At 44.3% G+C, this 24,126-nt stretch overlaps 2 protein-coding genes across 2 annotated transcripts in view; both read right to left on the bottom strand.

Moving 5' to 3' along the window:
• The window catches only part of LOC141106883 (uncharacterized), a 58,957-nt gene that overhangs the window by 28,390 nt on the left and 6,441 nt on the right, over positions 1-24,126 (bottom strand). The window contains exons 7-11 of the mRNA XM_073597811.1: positions 13,057-14,220; positions 12,864-12,950; positions 12,186-12,283; positions 11,921-12,050; positions 7,952-8,492 (exon numbers count right to left, since the gene is read on the bottom strand). Of these exons, the coding sequence (XP_073453912.1) occupies positions 7,952-8,492; positions 11,921-12,050; positions 12,186-12,283; positions 12,864-12,950; positions 13,057-14,220 (2,020 nt within the window). The remainder of the gene's footprint in view (positions 1-7,951; positions 8,493-11,920; positions 12,051-12,185; positions 12,284-12,863; positions 12,951-13,056; positions 14,221-24,126) is intronic.
• LOC141105155 (gastrula zinc finger protein XlCGF66.1-like) lies at positions 15,678-17,418 on the bottom strand. Its single transcript, XM_073595044.1, has 5 exons — positions 17,341-17,418; positions 16,827-16,940; positions 16,130-16,267; positions 15,918-16,043; positions 15,678-15,822 (listed from the first exon to the last, which is right to left on the bottom strand). Exons 2-5 carry the CDS (start codon positions 16,914-16,916, stop codon positions 15,811-15,813), a joined length of 366 nt encoding a protein of 121 aa, XP_073451145.1. The 5' UTR covers positions 16,917-16,940; positions 17,341-17,418; the 3' UTR covers positions 15,678-15,810.

Consider the following 24,126-nt stretch of genomic DNA (forward strand, 5'->3'; position numbering starts at 1 on the left):
TTTGGTAAAAAAAAAAAAAAAAAATCGCGAAAAGCGTATATTGGTTTGCACAAAATTTATCGCGTCTACAATCTATGGGATAGTTGTATTTATTTTTTTTTTTATTACTAGTAATGTCGTTCAGCGACATTGCGGCGGACATTCTGACACTAATTGACTTTTTTTGGGGACCAGTGACACTAATACAGTGATCAGTGCAAAAAAATATGCACTGTCACTGGACTAATGACACTGGCTGGGAAGGGGTTAAACATCAGGGGCGATCAAAGGGTTAACTGTGTGCCTAGCCAGTGTTTTACCACAGGGTGGGAGATGCGTTCACTAGGGGGAGGAGATCGATCCTTGTACCTGCTTTGCAGAGGCACAGGATCCATGCCCTCCCTCCTGTCAGAACGGCGATCTGCCTTGTTTACATCGGCAGACCACCGTTCTGCCTCTCTGCTGGAAGATTGGCAGGTTCCGGCGCACATCAAGCCCGCGGTACCCGCCTCTGGGCTTCCGCTGTGTGTGATCACACGCACGCTGTGTCCCCCACGCTGTTTATTGACATTAAGCTGATTGCTAAGGAGCAGGCCCGGGAAGCTGCCCGCCGTGTCCTTAGCAACGGGTGACTCATCAGCTGTCACTGTGGGGAACCCGCTGACGGCTGAATGTAAAAAAAAAAATGCAGACAATTAAAAATAATGAAAAAAAAACAGCGTGGGGTCCCCCCGCCCAAGTTGATCTCAGGCCCTTCACGACAAAAAAAAAAAGCAAAAAAAAGTGGTGTGGGGTCTGCCCCAAAATCCATACCAGACTAGAGTTGCCACCTCATCCCTTTAAACCTGAACACGGGTTCTGAGGCTAGTTTAATGCAGATAAGGCAACAAGTGAGTTTAATTATCACCTTAACTACTTCCTGTCCGCGCTATAGCCGAAAGACGGCTGCAGCGTGGACCTACTTTGCCGGGAGGGCGTCCATGGTTGTCCTCCCGTGCTCGCAGCAGCCTGCACGCCCCCTGCAGGACGCGCACAGCACACTCTGTGATCAGAGAGTCTATCAGACTCCGCTGATCACAGATCGGAGTAAGGGGTCGATCCCGACCCCTTACCACGTGATCAGCTGTCAGCCAATGACAGCTGATCATGTGATGTAAACAGAGCTGGTAATCGCCTATTTGTTCTCCTCATGCTGGTTATTGGTAGCGTGAGGAGAAGAAAAAAAGCCGATCACCGGCGGCTGTGAAAGGGACATCGGCCCCGATCGTGGAGAGCCTTTGCAGAGGCTTCTGTGCCACCTACCAGTTCACAACGGTGCCGCCCACCAGCGCCACCTATCAGTGCCCACAGTTTCACCTACCAGTGCCCACAGTGCCACCTATAAATGTCACCAATCAGTGCCTCATCACCAGTGCTGCCTATCAATACCACCTACCAGTGCCCACCAGTGCCACCTACCAGTGTCCATCAGTGCCACCTACCAGTGCCACCCATCAGGGCCCATCAGTGCCGTCTTATCAGTGTCACCTTATCTGTGCCTATCAGTGCAGCCCATCGGTGCCCATCAATGCAGCCCCATCAGCGAATATCAATGAAGGAGAAAAATTACCTGTTTGCAAAATTTTATAACAAACTATGAAACGTGTTTTTTTTTTTTTTTTAAATTTCTGTCCTTTTTTATGTTTGTTTAGCAATAAAAAAAAACCCCAGTGGTGATTAAATACCACCAAAAGAAAGCTCTATTTGTGTGAAAAAAATGATAAAAATTTCATTTGGGTACAGTGTAGCATGACCGCGCAATTGTCATTCAAAGTGCAACAGCGCTGAAAGCTAAAAATTGGTCTGGGCAGGAGGGGGCTTTAAGTGCCCAGTAAGCAAGTGGTTAATCAGCCACAGAACCTGTGTAATTAATATGTGTTCAGGTTTAAAGAGATGAGGTGGCAACCCTATACCAGACCCTTATCCGAGCATGCAGCCTGGCAGGTCAGGAGGGGGGGTTAGAGAGCGCCCCACCCCATTAACCATACCAGGCGCCCTCAACATGCTTTGGGGCAAGGGCCTCATCCCCACAACCCTGGCTGGTGGTTGTGGGGGTCTGCGGGCAGGGGGGCTTATCACATGCATCGGTTGGTGATGTCACAAGGGGGCGGGGCCACCAGGTGATGTCGCCGTGTGGCCCCCCGTCCTTTCCCTATATAAGAAGTTTCACACGGAGAAGCAGGTAGACCGTGGGAGCGGATCTTTGTTTTTGTTTTCGGGGCGGCGGTGCCGCAAGCACTGTGATTGATGATGGATCTACATCGAGGGACAGTTTTTTTTACTTTTTAATAAAGAAATTGTCAAAAACTGCCTCCTGTCTTTATTCACTTTTACACATTTTTGGTGAATGGGTAGGGGTAAAATGTACCCCATACTCATCCACATGGGGGGGTGGTCCGGGGGCCGTCTTGTTAAAGAGTATTATTGGGTGGGTGCTGAAAGACTTTGGATGTAGAGGTGAGTACGGTGATGATCAAAAAGGAAAAAAGGGAGGACACAAACGGGGGAATCAATGAGTAGAATTCCCCAGGAATAAGGAAGACCTCCTAAAGACAACCCCACGAGCCAGCCAAAATTACCAGGATATGTCTACATTGGAGTAGCACCAACGATCCCATTACTGTATATTGCATAACTTTATCCTATCAGGATTTATGGATTATGTGTAGATTTTGGCTCTGGCAGTTTGAGGTCATTTGACTCAAGACTACCCATACGGATTGTCCCGAAATGGATTATGACTTCAATTAGGACCTATGCTAGAGGCTTTATGACATGCTGTTTTTAGATACCCGCTAATGCAGTGGTCATCAACCCTGTCCTCAGGACCCGCTAACAGACCGGGTTTGCAAGATAACTGAAATACATCACAGGTGACATCATTTTCTGCTCAGTGATTGCAGTATTCTAGTCTGCATCTCCCCAAGGTCATACATAAAACCTGGCCTGTTAGTGGGCCCTGAGGACATGGTTGATGACCACTGCTTTAATGGATTTCATGGCATTCAAAATATTATTTTGAATGATATTATTTTATATTTACACCCGGTAATCTTCCGTTATGTCCGTCCTCTTCCTCCATAGTCACTGTGACGTCTTATCTCCAGCAGATGTGGATACACACAAACAGTACATAGCGTGGAAACAAATACTGAAACCCCTTCAGAACATGTTTGTTCATTCTGGAGATGTGTTACTTCTTGTCCTGTGTAGGAGAAGTAACTCCACTTTTGTCGAAAAAAAACACACAGAGAGTGTACAGAAAGCCCTCAGGTTGCCATATTGCATTGGTTGTTTGTAGTGAATAGAGATGGGCCCAACACCCCCCCCCCTCCCCCGGTTATGTTCACGCCAGAACTTTCAAACATTGCAAAAGTTCAGAGCCAAACAATGAACCCCATTAAAGTCTATGGGACCCGAACTGTAAAAATCAAAAGTGCCCATTTTGAAGGCTTATATGCAAGTAATCGGGCATGCAATGGTTAAGGGGGTCCGGGTACTGCCCTGGAGGACATGTATAAATTAAAAAAAAAGTTTGTAAGGAAAAAAAAATGTTTAAATGAGCAGTGATTTATTGATGGTTAAAGTGAAAGCATAAAAATGAAAAATTCCTTTCAATATAGTGCCTGGGGGGTCCCCTTAGTCCACCTGTAAAGTGGCACATCTGTACTGCAGCAACAATTGCATTTATAAAAGGCCAAACAAACGAAATTTTCCCTGCAAGCTTTCTTTATTTTATAAACAACGGCTTGCAGAGCCAGTCTGTTTGATGGGGCCACAATGTAGTGCACTGGGAACAAGATTAGAGATTTTTTGGATAAATTCTGGTGTCTCTACCACAGATTTTGGATAGAAGTAACAGGTGAGGAAAAATTGGGTGTCGGTGGCACCTTCACACTGTAACCCTATAGAGGTAATCTTGATGAAAGCAAGAATTGGCCCTGCTGTCAAAAATTTAAATGATATGCACCTGCCAAACAGGTGTGGAAACATTGGCCCTTGGGTGTTAATTGTGCCCATGAAACCTATACCAAAAAACGTCTTACAGATAAAATCAACACCCACAAAGCTAGGCAGCCTAGACAGCCTTGCAGAGATACCAGATCCAGAAAACACTTAAACGGCGACATCGGCATCAGGGGGCAAAAAAAGGGGAGAAGAAGAGTTCTAGGGACTTTGGGGAAGCCCAGACCTGGTGAGGCAGGCATCAGGGGCTTGATAGCGGCTGGTAATCCAGGACTTATTAGTTTCGATGATGCCCCAGTTGAAGACCATTGGGTCGAAACGCGTCGGACGGTTACCCCCTCTCCATGCTGCCTTTGTTGTTTTTTCAGTGATCACTATTTTATTTGTATGGCTTTTTTAGCAATAAAAATCCCTTTTTTTACCTGCACCATGCAGAAGCTTTAATTTTCTTTTACATATTACCTTGATGAGAGCGATTGCCCATTCTGGGCCATTTGTGGCACACTGTGCTTTCAAGGTTCCGGGTTTGGAATTTCTACCTCGATGACCCATCCTGATGATCTTTGGAGGTTCGTTGGTTGAAGCCCATCTTGCCAGTTCCAGCATTCCGGTTATCCTTCTACTAGCGCAGTGGGGCTCACTGCCTTACTGACTCCATGTCGCTGACAGGGGAGTCCACCTTATCCGGTAAGAGTACCCATCTCTTCCCACTTATTGATGTTGAGCACCATTGATGTTGCGTCTCATCCACGGATTTACACCATCCCTGCCAGTCCTTTTTGGACCTTCACTATCCACTTTTGCCCTTTTTAGTGTGTTGACACAAGTGGACATTTATTATTTCACCTCTTTGATTAAGACTTTATGATTTATCACATCATTCACCACCAAGGTTAACACTGATGGACTTGATTTATTGTTTATTTTCTAATATTTTCATAGCGCTGCATTTTTCACTTCTTAGTTTTGATGATGGAATAGGGAGGCTGCTCTCTACTCTTCCATGATGGCTGCTTCGTTGGGGTTGTTTCTCACCTCAGCTTTCCTCCTCTGCTCTATTCGGCACCCAAGTCGCGTCAGTGACCTCATCATCATCATCTCCTCCATCCTCATTATCACTGGAGACAACCTGGCAATTCGTTGCGGCTTGGGGAACATGACTGTCAATTTGTGTACTAGTGTTCTCCCCTCTCTGTAGACTCATGTTCCTGCCTTCCTCAACCTCAGAACCAACATCTGAATCAAGTAATGGCTGTGCATCGTCAAGGAGCAAGTGGCTGACGCGGTGGTCAAATAATTCAGCTTATGCATGATGCTGGGGCTATAGATAGATGTGGATAAGGAGGCAGGTTTAGCCAATCTGACAGCTGCAGGGGACTGTGCATTAGTCTCTGCTTGGGTAATAGAGGATGAGGATGCTTTACTAAGCCAGTCTACCACCTCCTCTGCATGCTGTGGTTGGATAGCATGGGCAACATCACTAAACAGAGGAAATAATGCCCTGCCTGAGGACTGACCACGTCCACCTTTGCCCGTGGACACATACGCGCCTGGCCCCCTCACAGTGCCATGGGTACGTCTGACTCGCCTTGTTGTCCTCCTAGACATGATGGGGGGGGGGGGGGGGGGGGGGCTTATTACAGAAATGTAATAGAGACAAGGAAATGTGTATTTGGATGCACTTTAATCAATGAAAAGTGGTGTTTGGTGCACTTTAACTTCAGTACTCACTACTCACTACACAGACACATTACAATATACTGCAGTAAAACTGCACAGATGCACTTCAATATACTGCAGTAAAACTGCACTGATGCACTTCAATATACTGCAGTAAAACTGCACTGATGCACTTAAATATACTGCAGTAAAACTGCACTGACGCACTTCAATATACTACAGTAAAACTGCACTGATGCACTTCAATATACTGCAGTAAAACTGCACTGACACACTTCAATATACTGCAGTAAAACTGCACTGACACGCTTCAATATACTGCAGTAAAACTGCACTGACGCACTACAATATACTGCAGTAAAATTGCACTGACGCACTACAATATACTGCAGTAAAACTGCACTGATGCACTTCAATATACTGCAGTAAAACTGCACTGACACGCTTCAATATACTGCAGTAAAACCGCACTGACACGCTTCAATATACTGCAGTAAAACTGCACTGGCGCACTACAATATACTGCAGTAAAATTGCACTGACGCACTACAATATACTACAGTAAAAGTGCCCTGACGCACTTCAATATACTGCAGTAAAATTGCACTGATGCACTACAATATACTGCAGTAAAACTGCACTGACGCACTACAATATACTACAGTAAAACTGCACTGATGCACTTCAATATACTGCAGTAAAAGTGCACTGACGCATTTCAATATACTGCAGTAAAAGTGCACTGACGCACTTCAATATACTGCAGTAAAAGTGCACTAACGCACTTCAATATACTGCAGTAAAAGTGCACTAACGCACTTCAATATACTGCAGTAAAAGTGCACTAATGCACTTCAAATATACAACAGTAAAAGTGCACTGACACACTTCAATATGCTGCAATAAAAGTGCATTGACGAACTTCAATATACTGCAGTAAAAGTGCACTAACGCACTTCAATATACTGCACTAAAGTGCAGTAGCGCACTTCAATATACTGCAGTAAAACTGATCTGACACTCTACACTGACACTACAGTAAAAATGAACGGTTGCACTACACTGACGCTGCACTATCAGTATATTCACACTACACTAGCATTCCACACTCACAATAAAATTGCTAACTCGCAGAGCCCTGTTATATCTCTCTCTATGCCGATATCACACTGCAAATGGCTCCTCTATGAAGGAATCAATGAGCCATGATTGGAGAGTCATCATGACTGTGTCCAATCATGGCTCTGACAGTACTCTGTGCCCTGTTTGGGGTAAGCCTTCAATGCTTCAGCCAATCAGAGCTTCCAATACACTGTGCTGTGTGCAGTGCATTGTGGGGTGTGCAGCGGGCCGAACAAACGGTAGAATGCCCCGAAAATTTGGGTGTTCGCCGGCCAATGCTTGGGCCGAACTTATACTCACTCGAACTGTTCGCCCAACGCTAGTAGAGAATTACAGTGGCCGCAGATTGAAATGGAAAGTTCATTTCTGGGAACGTCAAATTATTCATATTATTCTTCCGGAATATTAATTTAAAAAAAACACTCAAAATGAAATCCACAAAACTGCTTTACATTATGTTTATTAATCAAAACCAAACCACTGTCTCATAATACCGAATTATTAGGTATAAAATATAACATATAACCATAGTTAGCATTCGATGAAAGCCTTTAAAACCATAAAAAAAAAGAGTTTATTGAACATCCAGTTACATTGTCTTACAAAATAATTGGCATTGTAGACGTATAGGGCCAAGTTCGTTAAAAGATTTCCAAATGTTCCATGATGATGTTCACTTTTAGGGTTGTATTTATTAAAGAAGAAACAAAAAAAATAACATCATGAAAATACTGCATTTTGGCCACTAGATGGAGATGACGATCATAGAAAACAAGTATTGATTTCCTATGACCATTAGCTCCATCTAGTGGCCATAATGTGGTATTTTCCCAATTCGCCCTATTCTTTATGAGGAATAATATTCAACCTGGAGAGAAAATTGCCTAACATTTGTTATTGTCTCTATCCACAGAGAACAAATGTGTATGCAGAGTCACAGGATGAACAGATCTGCAGATATTTTATAAAAACTACCCTAAATCGGTGTGATTATACAATAGGAGCCCAAGGGGTGTACTAACAGCCTTTAAGGTCCCATTCAACCACCTGGAGAGATATACAAGGTGAAGGAAGACTTTGTTATCGTGGTGACCTCAAACAGAAGATTTAGAGTACAGATGCACACCCGTGTGGCTTCCCTCCTGTGTAAACACATTTCCCGCACTACTTACATAAAGCAGGATCCTCACCCACATGTGTTCTCTGGTGGGTAAGAAGTTGTCCCTTTTGGACAAAACGTTTGCCACACTTTGAACATGCGTAAGGACGCTCGCCCGTGTGACGTCTCTGATGTGCAGTAAGGACTCCTTTCTGAGTGAAACATTTCCCGCACTCTGAGCACGAAAAAGGACGCTCCCCCGTGTGAATCCTCCGGTGTCTTGTAAGGTCTCCGTTCTGAGTGAAACTTTTCCCGCAGTCCGAGCATGAAAAGGGGCGCTCGCCCGTATGTCTTCTCTTGTGTGCAAGAAGGTCTCCTTTCTGGGTGAAACATTTCCCGCACTCTGAGCATGAGAAAGGACGCACACCCGTGTGGATTCTCTGGTGTCTAAGAAGGTCTCCTTTCTGTGAGAAACATTTCCCGCACTCTGAACATAGATATGGATTCCTAGGTTTCTGTGGCCTTTGAATTACAGCAAGATGTATATTTTGAGTGACCTGGTTTACTTCTGAAGAATATTGTATGATGCCGTCTTCTTTTTTATAACCTGAAGATAAAAAAAATGTATCTGAGGTATTCTGAACATCGTGCCTATCAGTGAGAAAGAAATACCTAATAATTCCTAAAAGCATGTTGGGATATCATCAGAAATATTGGAAGTTATATTAAGGAATGGAGATGGACATTTCATATGGTGTACAGTATCTCCTCCTCATTTGTTGGGAACATGACGTTATATTGAGGAATGGAGATGGACCTTTCATATGGTGTACAGTATCTCCTCCTCATTTGTTGGGAACATGACGTTATATTGAGGAATGGAGATGGACCTTTCATATGGTGTACAGTATCTCCTCCTCATTTGTTGGGAAGATGACGTTATATTGAGGAATGGAGATGGACCTTTCATATGGTGTACAGTATCTCCTCCTCATTTGTTGGGAACATGACATTATATTGAGGAATAGAGATGGACCTTTCATATGGTGTACAGTATCTCCTCCTCATTTGTTGGGAACATGACGTTATATTGAGGAATGGAGATGGACCTTTCATATGGTGTACAGTATCTCCTCCTCATTTGTTGGGAAGATGACGTTATATTGAGGAATGGAGATGGACCTTTCATATGGTGTACAGTATCTCCTCCTCATTTATTGGGAACATGACATTATATTGAGGAATGGAGATGGACCTTTCATATGGTGTACAGTATCTCCTCCTCATTTGTTGGGAACATGACGTTATATTGAGGAATGGAGATGGACCTTTCATATGGTGTACTGTATCTCCTCCTCATTTGTTGGGAACATGACATTATATTGAGGAATGGAGATGGACCTTTCATATGGTGTACAGTATCTCCTCCTCATTTGTTGGGAACATGACGTTATATTGAGGAATGGAGATGGACCTTTCATATGGTGTACAGTATCTCCAACTCATTTGTTGGGAACATGACGTTCTATTGAGGAATGGAGATGGACCTTTCATATGGTGTACAGTATCTCCTCATTTGTTGGGAACATGACGTTATATTGAGGAATGGAGGTGGACCTTTCATATGGTTTACAGTATCTCCTCCTCATTTGTTGGGAACATGACGTTATATTGAGGAATGGAGATGGACCTTTCATATGGTGTACAGTATCTCCTCCTCATTTGTTGGGAACATAACGTTATATTGAGGAATGGAGATGGACCTTTCATATGGTGTACAGTATCTCCTCCTCATTTGTTGGGAACATGACGTTATATTGAGGAATGGAGGTGGACCTTTCATATGGTGTACAGTATCTCCTCCTCATTTGTTGGGAACATAACGTTATATTGAGGAATGGAGATGGACCTTTCATATGGTGTACAGTATCTCCTCCTCATTTGTTGGGAACATAACGTTATATTGAGGAATGGAGATGGACCTTTCATATGGTGTACAGTATCTCCTCCTCATTTGTTGGGAACATGACATTATATTGAGGAATGGAGATGGACCTTTCATATGGTGTACAGTATCTCCAAGTCATTTGTTGGGAACATGACGTTATATTGAGGAATGGAGATGGACCTTTCATATGGTGTACAGTATCTCCAACTCATTTGTTGGGAACATGACATTATATTGAGGAATGGAGATGGACCTTTCATATGGTGTACAGTATCTCCAAGTCATTTGTTGGGAACATGACGTTATATTGAGGAATGGAGATGGATCTTTCATATGGTGTACAGTATCTCCACCTCATTTGTTGGGAACATGACGTTATATTGAGGAATGGAGATGGACCTTTCATGTGGTGTACAGTATCTCAAAGTCATTTGTTGGGAACATGACGTTATATTGAGGAATGGAGGTGGACTTTTCATATGGTGTACAATATCTCCAACTCATTTGTTGGGAACATGACGTTATATTGAGGAATGGAGATGGACCTTTCATATGGTGTACAGTATCTCCTCCTCATTTGTTGGGAACATGACGTTATATTGAGGAATGGAGATGGACCTTTCATATGGTGTACAGTATCTCCTCCTCATTTGTTGGGAACATGACATTATATTGAGGAATGGAGATGGACCTTTCATATGGTGTACATCATCTCCAACAGTAACCCAAATACCTGCACTTTTGCAAATCATACTGCATTTCCAACATTATTGGTCTAACACTTCAAATTCAGTCTCATCTTAACTGATGATGTGAAGGTTTGCCAATTCTCCAAAATGGTAGTTATACTGCATAGTTTAACCACTTCAATACCGGGCACTTCCCCCCCTTCCTGCCCAGGCCAATATTCAGCGCTGTCACACTTTGAATGACAATTGCGCGGTCATGCAACGCTGTACCCAAACAACATTACTATCATTTTGTTCCCACAAATAGAGCTTTCTTTTGGTGGTCTTTGATCAGCACTGGGGTTTTTATTTGTTGCTAATCAAATTAAAAAGACCGAAAATTTAGAAAAAAAAAGGAAAAAGTTTTTCTTTGTTTCTGTTATAAAATGTTGTAAATAAGTAATTTTTCTCCTTCACCGATGGGCACTGATAAGACGGCACTGATGAGGTGGCACTAATGATGAGGCACTAATATGTAGCACTGTTGGGCACTGATAGGTGGCACTGATATGCAGCACTGATAGGCAGCACTGATGGGTACTGAAAGGCCACACTGATGGGCACTGATAAGACGGCACTGATGAGGTGGCACTAATGATGAGGCACTAATATGTAGCACTGTTGGGCACTGATAGGTGGCACTGATATGCAGCACTGATAGGCAACACTGATGGGTACTGAAAGGCCACACTGATGGGCACTGATAAGGCGCCACTGATGAGGTGGCACTAATATGCAGCACTGGTGGGCACTGATAGGTGGCACTGATATTCAGCACTGATGGGCATTGACAGGCAACACTGATGGGTACTTATAGGTGGCTCTGATAGGCAGCACCGATGAGGAGGCACTGGCAGGCATTACTGATGGGCACTGATTGGAACCGCTATTGGGCACTGATTGCCATACCTGGTGGTCCTGGGTGGGCACTCCTGGTGGTCCTGGGTCGGCATCCCTGGTGGGCATCCTCGGGGGGCTGCACTGATAATCATAAGCGCAGACCCCCCCGTCATGATAGCAGCCGATCGGCTCTCCTCTACTCACGTCTGTCAGCGCAAGTGGAGGAAAAGCCTATACACGGCTCTTCCTGTTTACGCTGTGATTGGACACGGCTGATCACATGGTAAAGAACCTCCGTCAGAGGCTCTTTACTGAGATTGGTGTTGCGGTGTGTCAGACTGACACACCACACCAACGATCGCGCTGCACCCCCCCCCCCCCCCCCATCGTGGCTTATCAAGTTGGACATCATATGACGCCCAGTTAGGATAACTTAACCACTTTGCGCACGTCATTTTGCTATATGGAAATGGAAATGAAAGACATGAACCATTTCTCTATTTCATCCTCCTTACTCACCTGTGCCTATGGTTACAGGATATTCTTCCTTCTTAATGGTCACCTTCATTCCTATCTCCGCTGTAGACTCACGATTACCTCTGACATCGGTCTCATTTTCCTCAACTTTTATATCAATGGTTTCTTTATCCTAAAAAAACACAAAACAAAAAAGAAAAAGAAAACTTTAAAATGTGGGCATTAATAGCCCTATTAAAAAAAGGGAAATATAATCTCACCAGGTTCAGAATTACTTTTAGCGTTGTAGATCCTCGGTCCCACCTACCTGATGATGGTGGGGGATGGTGTGATCTTCCTGTGTGGAATCCCGGGAATACAGAGGACGGGGACATCTCTCTGGTGGGTTCCCATTACTGGATCCATCTGTAGGAAACACACACACTGACTGAATACATTGTTTCTATGTGTTTATCAGATGATGGGGGATCTAGGTGGACCCTCCGTACTGCTCTCTCCTTTACAATAAAGTCTCCTGAGAGCTCCTTTTGTGCTTCAGACGGTAGGGTACAGAGCTGCTGCTCGGACATGTCTGTTCCTGCACCAGAGAGGTAAGTCACCAAGGATCAGGACCCTTATGACTGCAGACCACCAAGTGTCCAGGACACGGTTTGCAGTATACAAGGAATAGTGAGAAGATTAAGCTGTGATTTTGTTCCACTGCTAGTAATCCAATAAAACCAGAGACTACCTTTGCCTAACAGTAATTCACTGCATGCAGTTCTAAAGAGACAGTAACATGTGCACCACCCTACAGTTTGGGCCCCATTGTTAGCGGCAATACAGAGGACGGGGACATCTCTCTGGTGGGTTCCCATTACTGGATCCATCTGTAGGAAACACACACACTGACTGAATACATTGTTTCTATGTGTTTATCAGATGATGGGGGATCTAGGTGGACCCTCCGTACTGCTCTCTCCTTTACAATAAAGTCTCCTCTTACCTGATGATATGAGAAGTGTCTGATTCTCAATTGTTACAATCTTGAAGGGATCCATGTTTCCTTTCAAAACCAAACCTTCCCTGGACTCTAAAAAGCAAGAGGGACACTTGATCACATGACTTCTCTTGTGTGCAACAACTACTCCTCTCAGCGAGACCTTTCCCGCACTCTTAAAAGGAAAAAGATATCTCACCTGCGTGTTTGATCTGGTGTCTAAGGAAGCGTCCTCTCTCTACAAAACCTTTCCCGCACTCCGAACAGGAAAAAGGGAGCTCGCCTGTGTGTCTTCTCTGGTGTGCAGTAAGTACTCCTTTCTGAGTGAAACATTTCCCGCACTCTGAACACGAAAAAGGACGCTCGCCCGTGTGAACTCTTTGATGAGCATCAAACGCTGCTTTATACGCAAAAGACTTCTCGCAGTACGAACATGGATAGGGCCGCTCACCCGTGTGTCTCCTCTGGTGGGTAAGAAGGTGCCCTTTCCGGAAGAAAGACTGGCCACAAGTTGTACACGAAAAAAGACGCTCCCCCGTGTGACTCCTCTGGTGTCTAAGAAGGTCTCCTCTGTAAGTGAAAAGTTTCCCGCACTCTGTACAAGAAAAGGGGCGCTCACCAGTGTGACTTCTCTTGTGTATAGTAAGTAGCTTTTTTTGCGCAAAACATTTCCCGCACTCCGTACATGAATAAGGACGTTCCCCTGTGTGACTTCTCTGGTGTATAACGAATGCCGCTTTCTGAGCAAAAGATTTCTCGCACTGCGAACACGAAAAAGGGCGCTCGCCCGTATGTGCTCTCTGGTGGGTAAGAAGGTGCCCCCTACGGCTGAAAGATTTGCTGCAAATTGAGCAAGAATAAGGGCGCTCGCCTGTGTGAGTTCTCTGGTGTCTAAGGAGGTCTCCTTTCTGGGCGAAACCTTTCCCACACACTGGACAGGGAAAAGGTCGCTCGCCCGTGTGGCTTCTCTGGTGCCTAAGGAGGTCCTGTTTCGATGTGAAACCTTTCCCGCACTCTGAACATGGAAATGGAACTTCCTGTTTGTTTGTCCTTTGAAGTGATGATTTTGATATCACACATTTATCCATTTCGGAGGATGGGGACTTGTTATCTTCTCCAAGTATATCATTATCTAAACTACCAGAAGTAATCCCAGGAGGTTTAGAGGAATCAGAGGATCTATCCACACTGGGATTTCTTGGTTGTACTTTTTTGGAAACAGTACGTGCCTTATTAGGAGAGGATTGAGTATTAGACAGATGTGTTGATCTGTTTTCATGGTAAAGTTCTGGATGTATATTTTGAGCAACATGCTTTACTTCTGTAGAATGTTGCATTATGACATCATCTTCTTCTTTAAATTCTGGAGAGAAGATAAAATATGTGGTTGAGGTATTCTGACCAATATGATCATCTGTTGGCCAAAACGATATTATCATCAATAAAAGCATGACATTATATTGAGGAATGGAGATGGACCTTTCATATGGTGTACAGTATCTCCTCCTCATTTGTTGGGAACATGACATTATATTGAGGAATGGAGATGGACCTTTCATATGGTGTACAGTATCTCCTCCTCATTTGTTGGGAACATGACATTATATTGAGGAATAGAGATGGACCTTTCATATGGTGTACAGTATCTCCTCCTCATTTGTTGGGAACATGACATTATATTGAGGAATGGAGATGGACCTTTCATATGGTGTACAGTATCTCCTCCTCATTTGTTGGGAACATGACGTTATATTGAGGAGTGGAGATGGACCTTTCATATGGTGTACAGTATCTCCTCCTCATTTGTTGGGAACATGAAGTTATATTGAGGAATGGAGATGGACCTTTCATATGGTGTACAGTATCTCCTCCTCATTTGTTGGGAACATGACATTATATTGAGGAATGGAGATGGACCTTTCATGTGGTGTACAGTATCTCCTCCTCCTTTGTTGGGAACATGACTTTATATTGAGGAATGGAGATGGACCTTTCATATGGTGTACAGTATCTCCACCTCATTTGTTGGGAACATGACGTTATGTTGAGGAATGGAGATGGACCTTTCATATGGTGTACAGTATCTCCTCCTCATTTGTTGGGAACATGACGTTATATTGAAGAATGGAGATGGACCTTTCATATGGTGTACAGTATCTCCTCCTCATTTGTCGGGAACATGACGTCATATCGAGGAATGAAACCGATATCTCAACATTACTCTCTTTTTAATTTGTTATTTCAACCTCCTCTGCAGACTGCGGATTACCTCTCACAAACATCTGTTCTTCCTCTTTAACTTCAATTTTCATGTCAATTGGTTCATCACTCTAAAATCACAAAAGAATTGAAAAAGAAAAATGTTTAAATTGAGAGTGTAAATATTCCAAGACTACAAAGAGAAACCCAATCTCACACAGATTAGAATTACTTTTGAGTTCCCGATGGTCAGTCCCACCTACCTGATGATGGTGAGGGATGGTGTGAACAAAAAAGAAAACTTTAAAATGTGGGCATTAATAGCCCTATTAAAAAAGTGCAATATAATCTCACCAGGTTCAGAATTACTTTTAGAGTTGTAGATCCTCGCCCCACCTACCTGATGATGGTGAGGGATGATGTGATCTTCCTGTGTGGAATCCCAGGAATACAGAGGAGGAGGACATCTCTCTGGTGGGTTCCCATTACTGGATCCATCTGTAGGAAACACACACACTGACTGAATACATTGTTTCTATGTGTTTATCAGATGATGGGGGATCTAGGTGGATCCTCCGTACTGCTCTCTCCTTTACAATAAAGTCTCCTCTTACCCGGTGATGTGAGGGGCGGCTGATTGTCCATCATGACGTCCTTGTAGAGATCCTTGTGTCCTTCTAAATTCTTCCACTCCTTTGTAACATCATCCTCATCTATTTCATCATTAACCTCTTCTTTAACAATAACATTAAAATCAGTCAGGCTTCTGCTCTGAATGTATAAAAAAAAAGAAAAACAATAGTAACAAGGCAGCACGTGTACAGGTCGAAACACAAATCGCATTGATTGTTAAGCTTCTACCTGAGAATCATTAGGGTTCTTGTGGTCCCCCATCATGACGTCCTTGTAGAGATCCTTGTGTCCTTCTAAATACTCCCACTCCTCCATGGAGAAATAGACAGTGACATCCTGACACCTTATAGGAACCTGACACACACAATGATACAGTCACCATCCAGACACATCCCTTGTCTGTTACTGGATAATGTCCCAGAATTCCCGGCACCGCTCACCTCTCCTGTCAGCAGCTCAATGATCTTGTTGGTGACTTCTAGAATCTTCCTATTGTTCTGTCTATTGGGAGTCCAGAAGTAGGGTGGATGCACGTTGATGGTCACACGGTCACCAAATTTCTTGACTGCAGGCAAACTCTATATTGAAAAAAAAATATCGATGTCATGTGACAGAATCCTCCTCACCTCTTGGGTCAGGTCTGTGTTTTATTAATAGAGATAAGAGTGATGTCATGTGACCTCCCAGAATCCTCCTCACCTCTCCGGTCAGGTCTGTGTTTTATTAATAGAGATAAGAGTGATGTCATGTGACCTCCAAGAATCCTCCTCACCTCTCCGGTCAGGTCTGTGTTTTATTAATAGAGATAAGAGTGATGTCATGTGACCTCCCAGAATCCTCCTCACCTCTCCGGTCAGGTCTGTGTTTTATTAATAGAGATAAGAGTGATGTCATGTGACCTCCCAGAATCCTCCTCACCTCTCCGGTCAGGTCCGTGTTTTATTAATAGAGATAAGAGTGATGTCATGGGACCTCCCAGAATCCTCCTCACCTCTCCGGTCAGGTCTGTATTTTATTAATAGAGATAAGAGTGATGTCATGTGACCTCCCAGAATCCTCCTCACCTCTCCGGTCAGGTCTGTGTTTTATTAATAGAGATAAGAGTGATGTCATGTGACCTCCCAGAATCCTCCTCACCTCTCCGGTCAGTAGGTAGATGATCTCCAGGGTGAGGTCCAAAATCCTCTCAGTCAAGAGTTCCTCGTCCATCTTCATCGAGGTGGTCATGTGATCTATACAGGACTCTCCTCTCTGTAGGACGGGCGAAATATTTGAACTCTTAGGGGCCCTGGACTATACAGCCCACATCTTTTAATAATTGTCTTTGGATTATTATGACTGATTGCCAAGTGTATGACTGTCATGGACCTCCAAGTCTAATGATTGCGGTGATTGTCATCAATATCACAATAATAAAGGATTACACTTGGGAGTGCCTATAGCTAAATATTAAATATTAATATATATAATATATTATATTTTTATATGTGTCTGGATATTAGTATATACAGATTATACATTTATTCTACATATGTAGCTAAACCTTATTACTTATATATTTGTAAGACGTCACGGTGACTATGAAGGAAGAGGACGGAACATGATGGGGGGGGGGGTTACTGGGTGTAAATATAAAATAATATCTTATTACCTCCTCTGCTGCCAGTTCCAGCAATGTCTCCTCTCTATTTCCTTTTGACTCACCTCTGACCCGGAACTTCCTATTTTGTATGTGACATCACTTCCCATTTTCCAAAATCACTTCCTGTCTGTGCAGGCCATTTCATATGGATAGGAGTGCCATCTTGTGTGGAACTAAGTAATTGCGGCTTTCGTTTGACAACATTATACAATCAAGCTTTTGAAGTGTGTGGGGGACATTATGCATTGTCCCATTGGCTGCCGTGAAATAATTGTTGTTGTTCAGTCGTGTCCGACTCTTTGTGAACTCATGGACCATAGCACACCAGGCTTTTCTGTCCTCCACTGCCTCCCGGAGCTTGCTTAACTTCATGTTCATTGTTTCGATGATGCTATCTATCCATCTTGTTTTCTGTCGTCCTGTTCTCCTTTTTCCTTCCATGTTTCCCAGCATTAGGCTCTTTTTCCAAAGAGTACTCTCTTCGCATTAGGTGACCAAAGTATTTGAGTTTCAGCTTCAGGATCTGTCCTTCCAGTGAATATTCAGGGTTGATCTCTTTCAGGATTGACTGGTTTTGTCTTCTTGCCATCCAAGGGACTTTCAAGAGTCTTCTCCAACACCATAGTTCAAAAGCATCAATTCTTCGGCATTGAGCCTTCCTTATGGTTTCAAAGCCATGGGTTACTACTGGGAATACCATAGCTTTGACTATATGGCACTTTGTCGGTAGGGTGTTGAAATCTTTAATAGATGCTGGAGAGTTAAACCCCCTTACAGCTTCTTATATATCTCAGATACTTTTTTTTGACACTTGTTGGTGAGATCTCTGCGCTTTCCTGGATCTACTCAACTAATGAGTACATTATGAGGGGTTCCCACCCTCCAACCCTTCCTCCTTCCATGTCCCTTAATCACACTCAACCTCCGTCCCTTCATTTCTCTCAGCATCGCTCCCATCCTCCTTCCTTCCATGCCTCTCAATCATTCTTCCTATCCTCCTTCTTTCCATGTCACTCCGCTACATTCCCATTGTCCTTCCCTTTATGTCTCTCAGCCACATGTCCATCCTCTTTCCCTCTATGTCCCTCAGACCCCCTCTTGTCCTCCATCCATTTCTCTCAGTCCCCTCCTGTCCTCCTTCCTTCCATGTCTCTCAACTACATTCCAATCATCTTTCCTTCCATGTCTCTCAGTCCCCCCCCCCCTCCCTTCCGTATCTCATAGTCACATGTCCATCCATCTCCATGAAATGGCTAGTCTACCTAAAAACATTTCAGTGTTTGGTGGATGCTGGAGAGTTAAACCCCCTTACAGCTAATTATATATCTCAGACACTTCTTAGTGACACTTGTTGATGAGATCTCAGCGCTGAGTTCCTGGGTCCACTCAACTAATGAGCCCAATATGAGGGGTTCCAACCCCCCCATCCTCCTTTCTTACATGTCACTCAGCCACATTCCCATCGTCCTTCCCTTTATGTCTCTCAGCCACATTTCCATCCTCTTTCCCTCTATGTCCCTCAGCCCCCCTCTTGTCCTCCATCCATTTCTCTCTGTCCCTTCCTGTCCTCCTTCCTTCTATGTCTCTCAACCACATTCCAATCATCTTTCCTTCCATGTCTCTCAGTCCCTCTACCTTCCATGTCTCAAAGTCACATGTCCATCTATCTCCATGAAATGGCTAGTCTACCTAAAAACATTTCAGTGTTTGGTGGATGCTGGAGAGTTAAACCCACTTCTTATATATCTCAGACCCTTCTTAGTGACACTTGTTGATGAGATCTCAGGGCTGAGTTCCTGGGTCCACTCAACTAATGAGCCCAATATGAGGGGTTCCCACCCTCCCATCTTCCATGTCTCTCAGCCTCCCCCTCACTACCCTGCTTCCTTCCTTGCCTCTCAGTCACACTCTTATCCTCCATCCCTCCATGTCTCTCAGTTCCCCTCCCATCCTTCCTTCCATGTCTCTCAGTCATACTTCTTCTTTCCATGTCCATTAGCTACATTTCCATCCTCTTTCCCTTAATGTCCCTCAGTCCCCTCTTTGTCCTCTTACCTTCCATGTCTCTCAACCACGTTCCTATCATCCCATCATCTATCCCTCCTGATACTGTTGTACGAGAAGGATTTGGATTTTGTGGGAATTTCAGAGACCTGGTTCAACAGCTCTCATGAATGAATGAATGAATGAATGATTTGTAAAGCGCTGCAAATGCGAACTGAATCGCCTCAAGGCACTAGATGTGTTCTCTGTTGTCAGCTTCTTAGAAAAGGAAGGTCTTTAGTTTTTTTCCTGAAGGCCTGATGGTTTTCTTCCATGCGGATGTGGGCCGGAAGAGCGTTCCATAGTCGAGGTCCTTGGACTGCGAATCTTCGTTCTCCCTCATGATTGGGTGGTACCCAATTAAAGGGTATACCCTTTATTGCAGGGATAGAGAGGGTAAAAAAGGGGGAGGGGTTTGCCTATATATCAAGAATAATGTACAAGTGAATGTGAGAGATGACATCACTAAGGGAGCTAGGGAGGAGGTGGAATCCTTATGGGTAGAGCTCCAAAGGGATGAAGCTAAGGGGAAAATAATACTGGGAGTATGCTATAGGCCCCCTAACCTGAGGGAGGAGGGGGAGACGGATCTCCTATCACAAGTTGGATTAGCAGCAAGGATGGGAAGTGTTATCATAATGGGGGATTTTAATTATCCAGACACCGAAAATAAAAAGAACCTCACGCTATGGAAATTATATTAATGAGTTAAGTGATGATTTTGTAAGTAGCTCCCCTTAAAAGTGCACAGTGCTAACTTGAACTGATTTGGAATATGTGGTTATGGGGGGGAGGGGCGCTATACATCTAATAACAATCTAGCTACAACAATAATTAAAGTGCATAGTGCTAATCAATACATATAGAATTCATGACATATGTGCTTAAAAAATAGAAAATATAGTGAATATTTCATTAAAACAAAAGTCCATATGTTAGTTGTGATATGACTTCAATCTTTACACCGTCACCAATGGCAAAAACTTCATATAAATCACCCAGCGGATGTGAGTGAAAGGCTCACCAGATCACTGTGACCTCTTTAACTAAAAAGAAGGTCTGTTTAGGCTGTGTTTTGTGGGTCAGGAATCTTGCTGATGCACCGGTATGGATATAGCTGGGAACCTTGTTGTCTCCACCACAGTTGCCCATTAAAAAACAGATAAACACGGAAACCATAGTGCAAAACCATTTAATAAAAATATTGATTAAAAAATAAAGCCAAATAGCCGCTTACATGATTTGGTGCCTTAGCCTGGCACTGAGGATAATAGCGTATGTCACCAGGCAGATGTGTAATGCAGCCGTTCAGCTTCCGCTTGTAGGACCGGCGTGCGTTCCACTGCCGTAGTGTTGTAAACTGGAAGTGGCCGGAAATGTTGTGACCACTCTCAAGATGGGGCCACGGGATCTGAGCGCTGGCAGTGGTGAAGCAGATCACAGCAGGATAATGCTGGATCCGCTGGGTTACCAACTATCTGAAATGAGGACAACCACAGGTTGGGTAAGCAGAAGGTAAAGAGTGAAGTTTATCCTGAATGTCTCTTCAGATTTATTTTCCTGAAATAAAATGCACACACTTTCATTCTCTCTACCCCAAAATTAGAAGTATAACTATCAAGAACAGCCAATTACTGCTCTTTAAATGCTTGGATAGTGGAAGGGCTTCAAAGTAATTTGATCATTTGAATTGTGCCATAGATTGGACTAAACGGTCTAAATCACATGTCTAATATCTGGCATGTCAGACCATTTCATGTGGCCCAAGCACCTCTCCTGCAGCTGTGGAAACCCCCCCCCCCCATCTCAGCAGTTGGCTGCAGAGAGGACAGACCTGTTCCTACAGATCCTAGGCCTCTCTGTGCAGCTGATGCACCTCCCAGTCTCTGCCTCCCCTGGTCGCAGCATTCAGCAGACTCCAGCCCTCCTCTAGATCCTGCACTTTGTGCTTCCCAGTCCCCCCCCCCCCATTCTTCCTGGGAAGCAGGGTGCACTGTTATGGTAAGAAAAGGTGGGGGGACTCTTGACTTCTGATGGTGGCTTTGCTCTTGACTTCTGATGGTGGCTTTGCTCTTGACTTCTGATGGTGGCGATGCTCTTGACTTCTGATGGTGGCGATGCTCTTGACTTCTGATGGTGGCATTGCTCTTGACTTCTGATGGTGGCATTGCTCTTGACTTCTGATGGTGGCGATGCCCTTGACTTCTGATGGTGGCTTTGCTCTTAACTTCTGATGGTGGCGGTGCTCTTGACTTCTGATGGTGGCTTTGCTCTTGACTTCTGATGGTGGGGATGCTCTTGACTTCTGATGGTGGGGATGCTCTTGACTTCTGATGGTGGCTTTGCTCTTGACTTCTGATGGTGGTGGTGCTCTTGACTTTTGATGGTGGCGCTGCTCTTGACTTTTGATGGTGGCGCTGCTCTTGACTTCTGATGGTGGCGATGCTCTTGACTTCTGATGGTGGCGATGCTCTTGACTTCTGATGGTGGCATTGCTCTTGACTTCTGATGGTGGCGATGCCCTTGACTTCTGATGGTGGCTTTGCTCTTGACTTCTGATGGTGGCTTTGCTCTTGACTTCTGATGGTGGCGGTGCTCTTGAATTCTGATGGTGGCATTGCTCTTGACTTCTGATGGTGGCTTTGCTCTTGACTTCTGATGGTGGCGGTGCTCTTGAATTCTGATGGTGGCATTGCTCTTGACTTCTGATGGTGGCGGTGCTCTTGACTTCTGATAGTGGCGATGCTCTTGACTTCTGATGGTGGCGCTCTTGACTTCTGATGGTGGCGGTGCTCTTGACTTCTGATGGAGGCGTTGCTCTTGACTTCTGATGGTGGTGATGCTCTTGACTTCTGATGTAAGGCGGGGTACTCTAGAAATCTAGTCTTACAGATACAACCGGCCATTTGAGGGCAACCAGAATGCTGATGTGGGCCAATGATGAAATCAAGTTTGATACCCCTAGTCTAAATGCTTCTTATGGATTTCCAGCAGGCATCAACTTATAAGAAGTATTTACAACATATGGAAAAGTTCATTATTAAAACACCAAACTCAGGAGTTTTTTTTATTTTTAAGATATTGTATTAAAAAAACAATAGACTTTGAAGGCGAAACATATCAAAACCTCCACAGGGATGTCCTTCTTAAAATATACTTTGATCCTAAAATACAGAATAAACCCTCCACCTCTTTGATTAGTAAAATGGCCCCAAACAAAGCTTCACAGGGTCCTTCTCTTCACCCATCGTTGGGAGAATCGTTTTGGAAGATTCCCTTCTTTTTTCGTTTCCTGTTCTTCTACAGGTTGAGTTTTAAAGTATTTCAACCCTCCTATATTATGGGATGTGCAAAAAAAAAGTATGTGTGATAGAATTTCTTCCTATTGATCATACCATTGTCCTACAGATGGAAAGGTTTGAGAGATGCCACCATCCTTTAGTCAACAACATCAGCAGGTATGGGTTCTCTGTGGCCTACTTAAAAAAAAGTTGATTATAATTTGAAAGCTTTCGTACATTGTGAAACATTGAAATGGATGCTCACCCATGTGAATTCTGTGGAGTGGAAGGAGGTCTCCTTTCCGAGTGAAACATTTCCCGCACTCTGAACATGATAAAGGATGCCCCCCCAAAACACCCCAACAGGGATGCCACCCAGGACCACCAGGGATGCTGATCATGGATGCCCACCCATGACACCAGGGTTGCCAAATCAGTGCCCATTGTAGATGCCAATCAGTGCCCAGCAATAAAGCCTGCCAGTGCCTCCATCAGTGCTGCCTCAATGCCCACTATTAGTGCCCATCAGTGCCGCCTATCATTGCCCATCAGTGCCACCTATGAGTGCCTATCAGTGCTGCATATCAGTGCCACCTACCTATCATTGCCCATCAGCGCCACCTATGAGTGCCCATCAGCATCGCCTATCAGTGCCCATCAGTGTCGCCTACGAGTGCACATCAGTGCCACCTATCAATGCCCATCAGTGCTGCATATCAGTGCCACCTATCATTGCCCATCAGTGCCATCCGAATGCCCATCAGCGTCGCCTATCAGTGCCACCTATGAGTGCCCATCAGTGCCACCTATGAGTGCCCATCAGTGTCGTCTATCAGTGCCCATCAGTGCTGCATATCAGTGCCACCTATCATTGCCCATCAGCACCACCTATGAGTGCCCATCAGCGTCGCCTATCAGTGCCACCTATTAGTGCTCATCAGTGCCACCTATCATTGCCCATCAGTGCCACCTATGAGTGCCCATCAGTGTCGCCTATCAGTGCTGCATATCAGTGCCACCTACCTATCATTGCCCATCAGCGCCACCTATGAGTGCCCATCAGCATCGCCTATGAGTGTCCATCAGTGTCGCCTATCAATGCCCATCAGTGCTGCATATCAGTGCCACCTATCAATGCCCATCAGTGCTGCATATCAGTGCCACCTATATTGCCCATCAGTGCTGCATATCAGTGCCCATCAGTGTCGCCTATCAGTGCCCATCAGTGCCACCTATGAGTGCCCATCAGTGTCGCCTATTAGTGCTGCCTATTACTGCCTCATCATCATTGCCCATCAGTGCCACCTCACCAGTGCCCGTCAGTACAGCCTCATCAGCGCCCATCAGTGAAGGGGAAAAAATTACTTATTTACAAAATTTTATAACAAAAACAAAGAAAAACTTTTTTATTTTTCAAAATGTTTTGTCTTTTTTTTTGTTTTTTGTTAAGCCAATAATAAAAACCCCAGTG

The sequence above is a fragment of the Aquarana catesbeiana genome, linkage group LG08 (assembly GCF_042186555.1).
Source record: "Aquarana catesbeiana isolate 2022-GZ linkage group LG08, ASM4218655v1, whole genome shotgun sequence".
Lineage (NCBI taxonomy): Eukaryota > Metazoa > Chordata > Amphibia > Anura > Ranidae > Aquarana > Aquarana catesbeiana.

Excerpts from the sequence above, each read along its gene's own strand:
- LOC141105155 (XM_073595044.1), bottom strand. The coding sequence starts at position 16,916 with ATGACCACCTCGATGAAGATGGACGAGGAACTCTTGACTGAGAGGATT. Across the intron at positions 16,268-16,826 it reads TCTACCTACTGACCGGAGAG|AGTTTGCCTGCAGTCAAGAA; the intron begins GTGAGGAGGATT and ends TTTTCAATATAG. Across the intron at positions 16,044-16,129 it reads TTGAGCTGCTGACAGGAGAG|GTTCCTATAAGGTGTCAGGA; the intron begins GTGAGCGGTGCC and ends TGTGTGTGTCAG.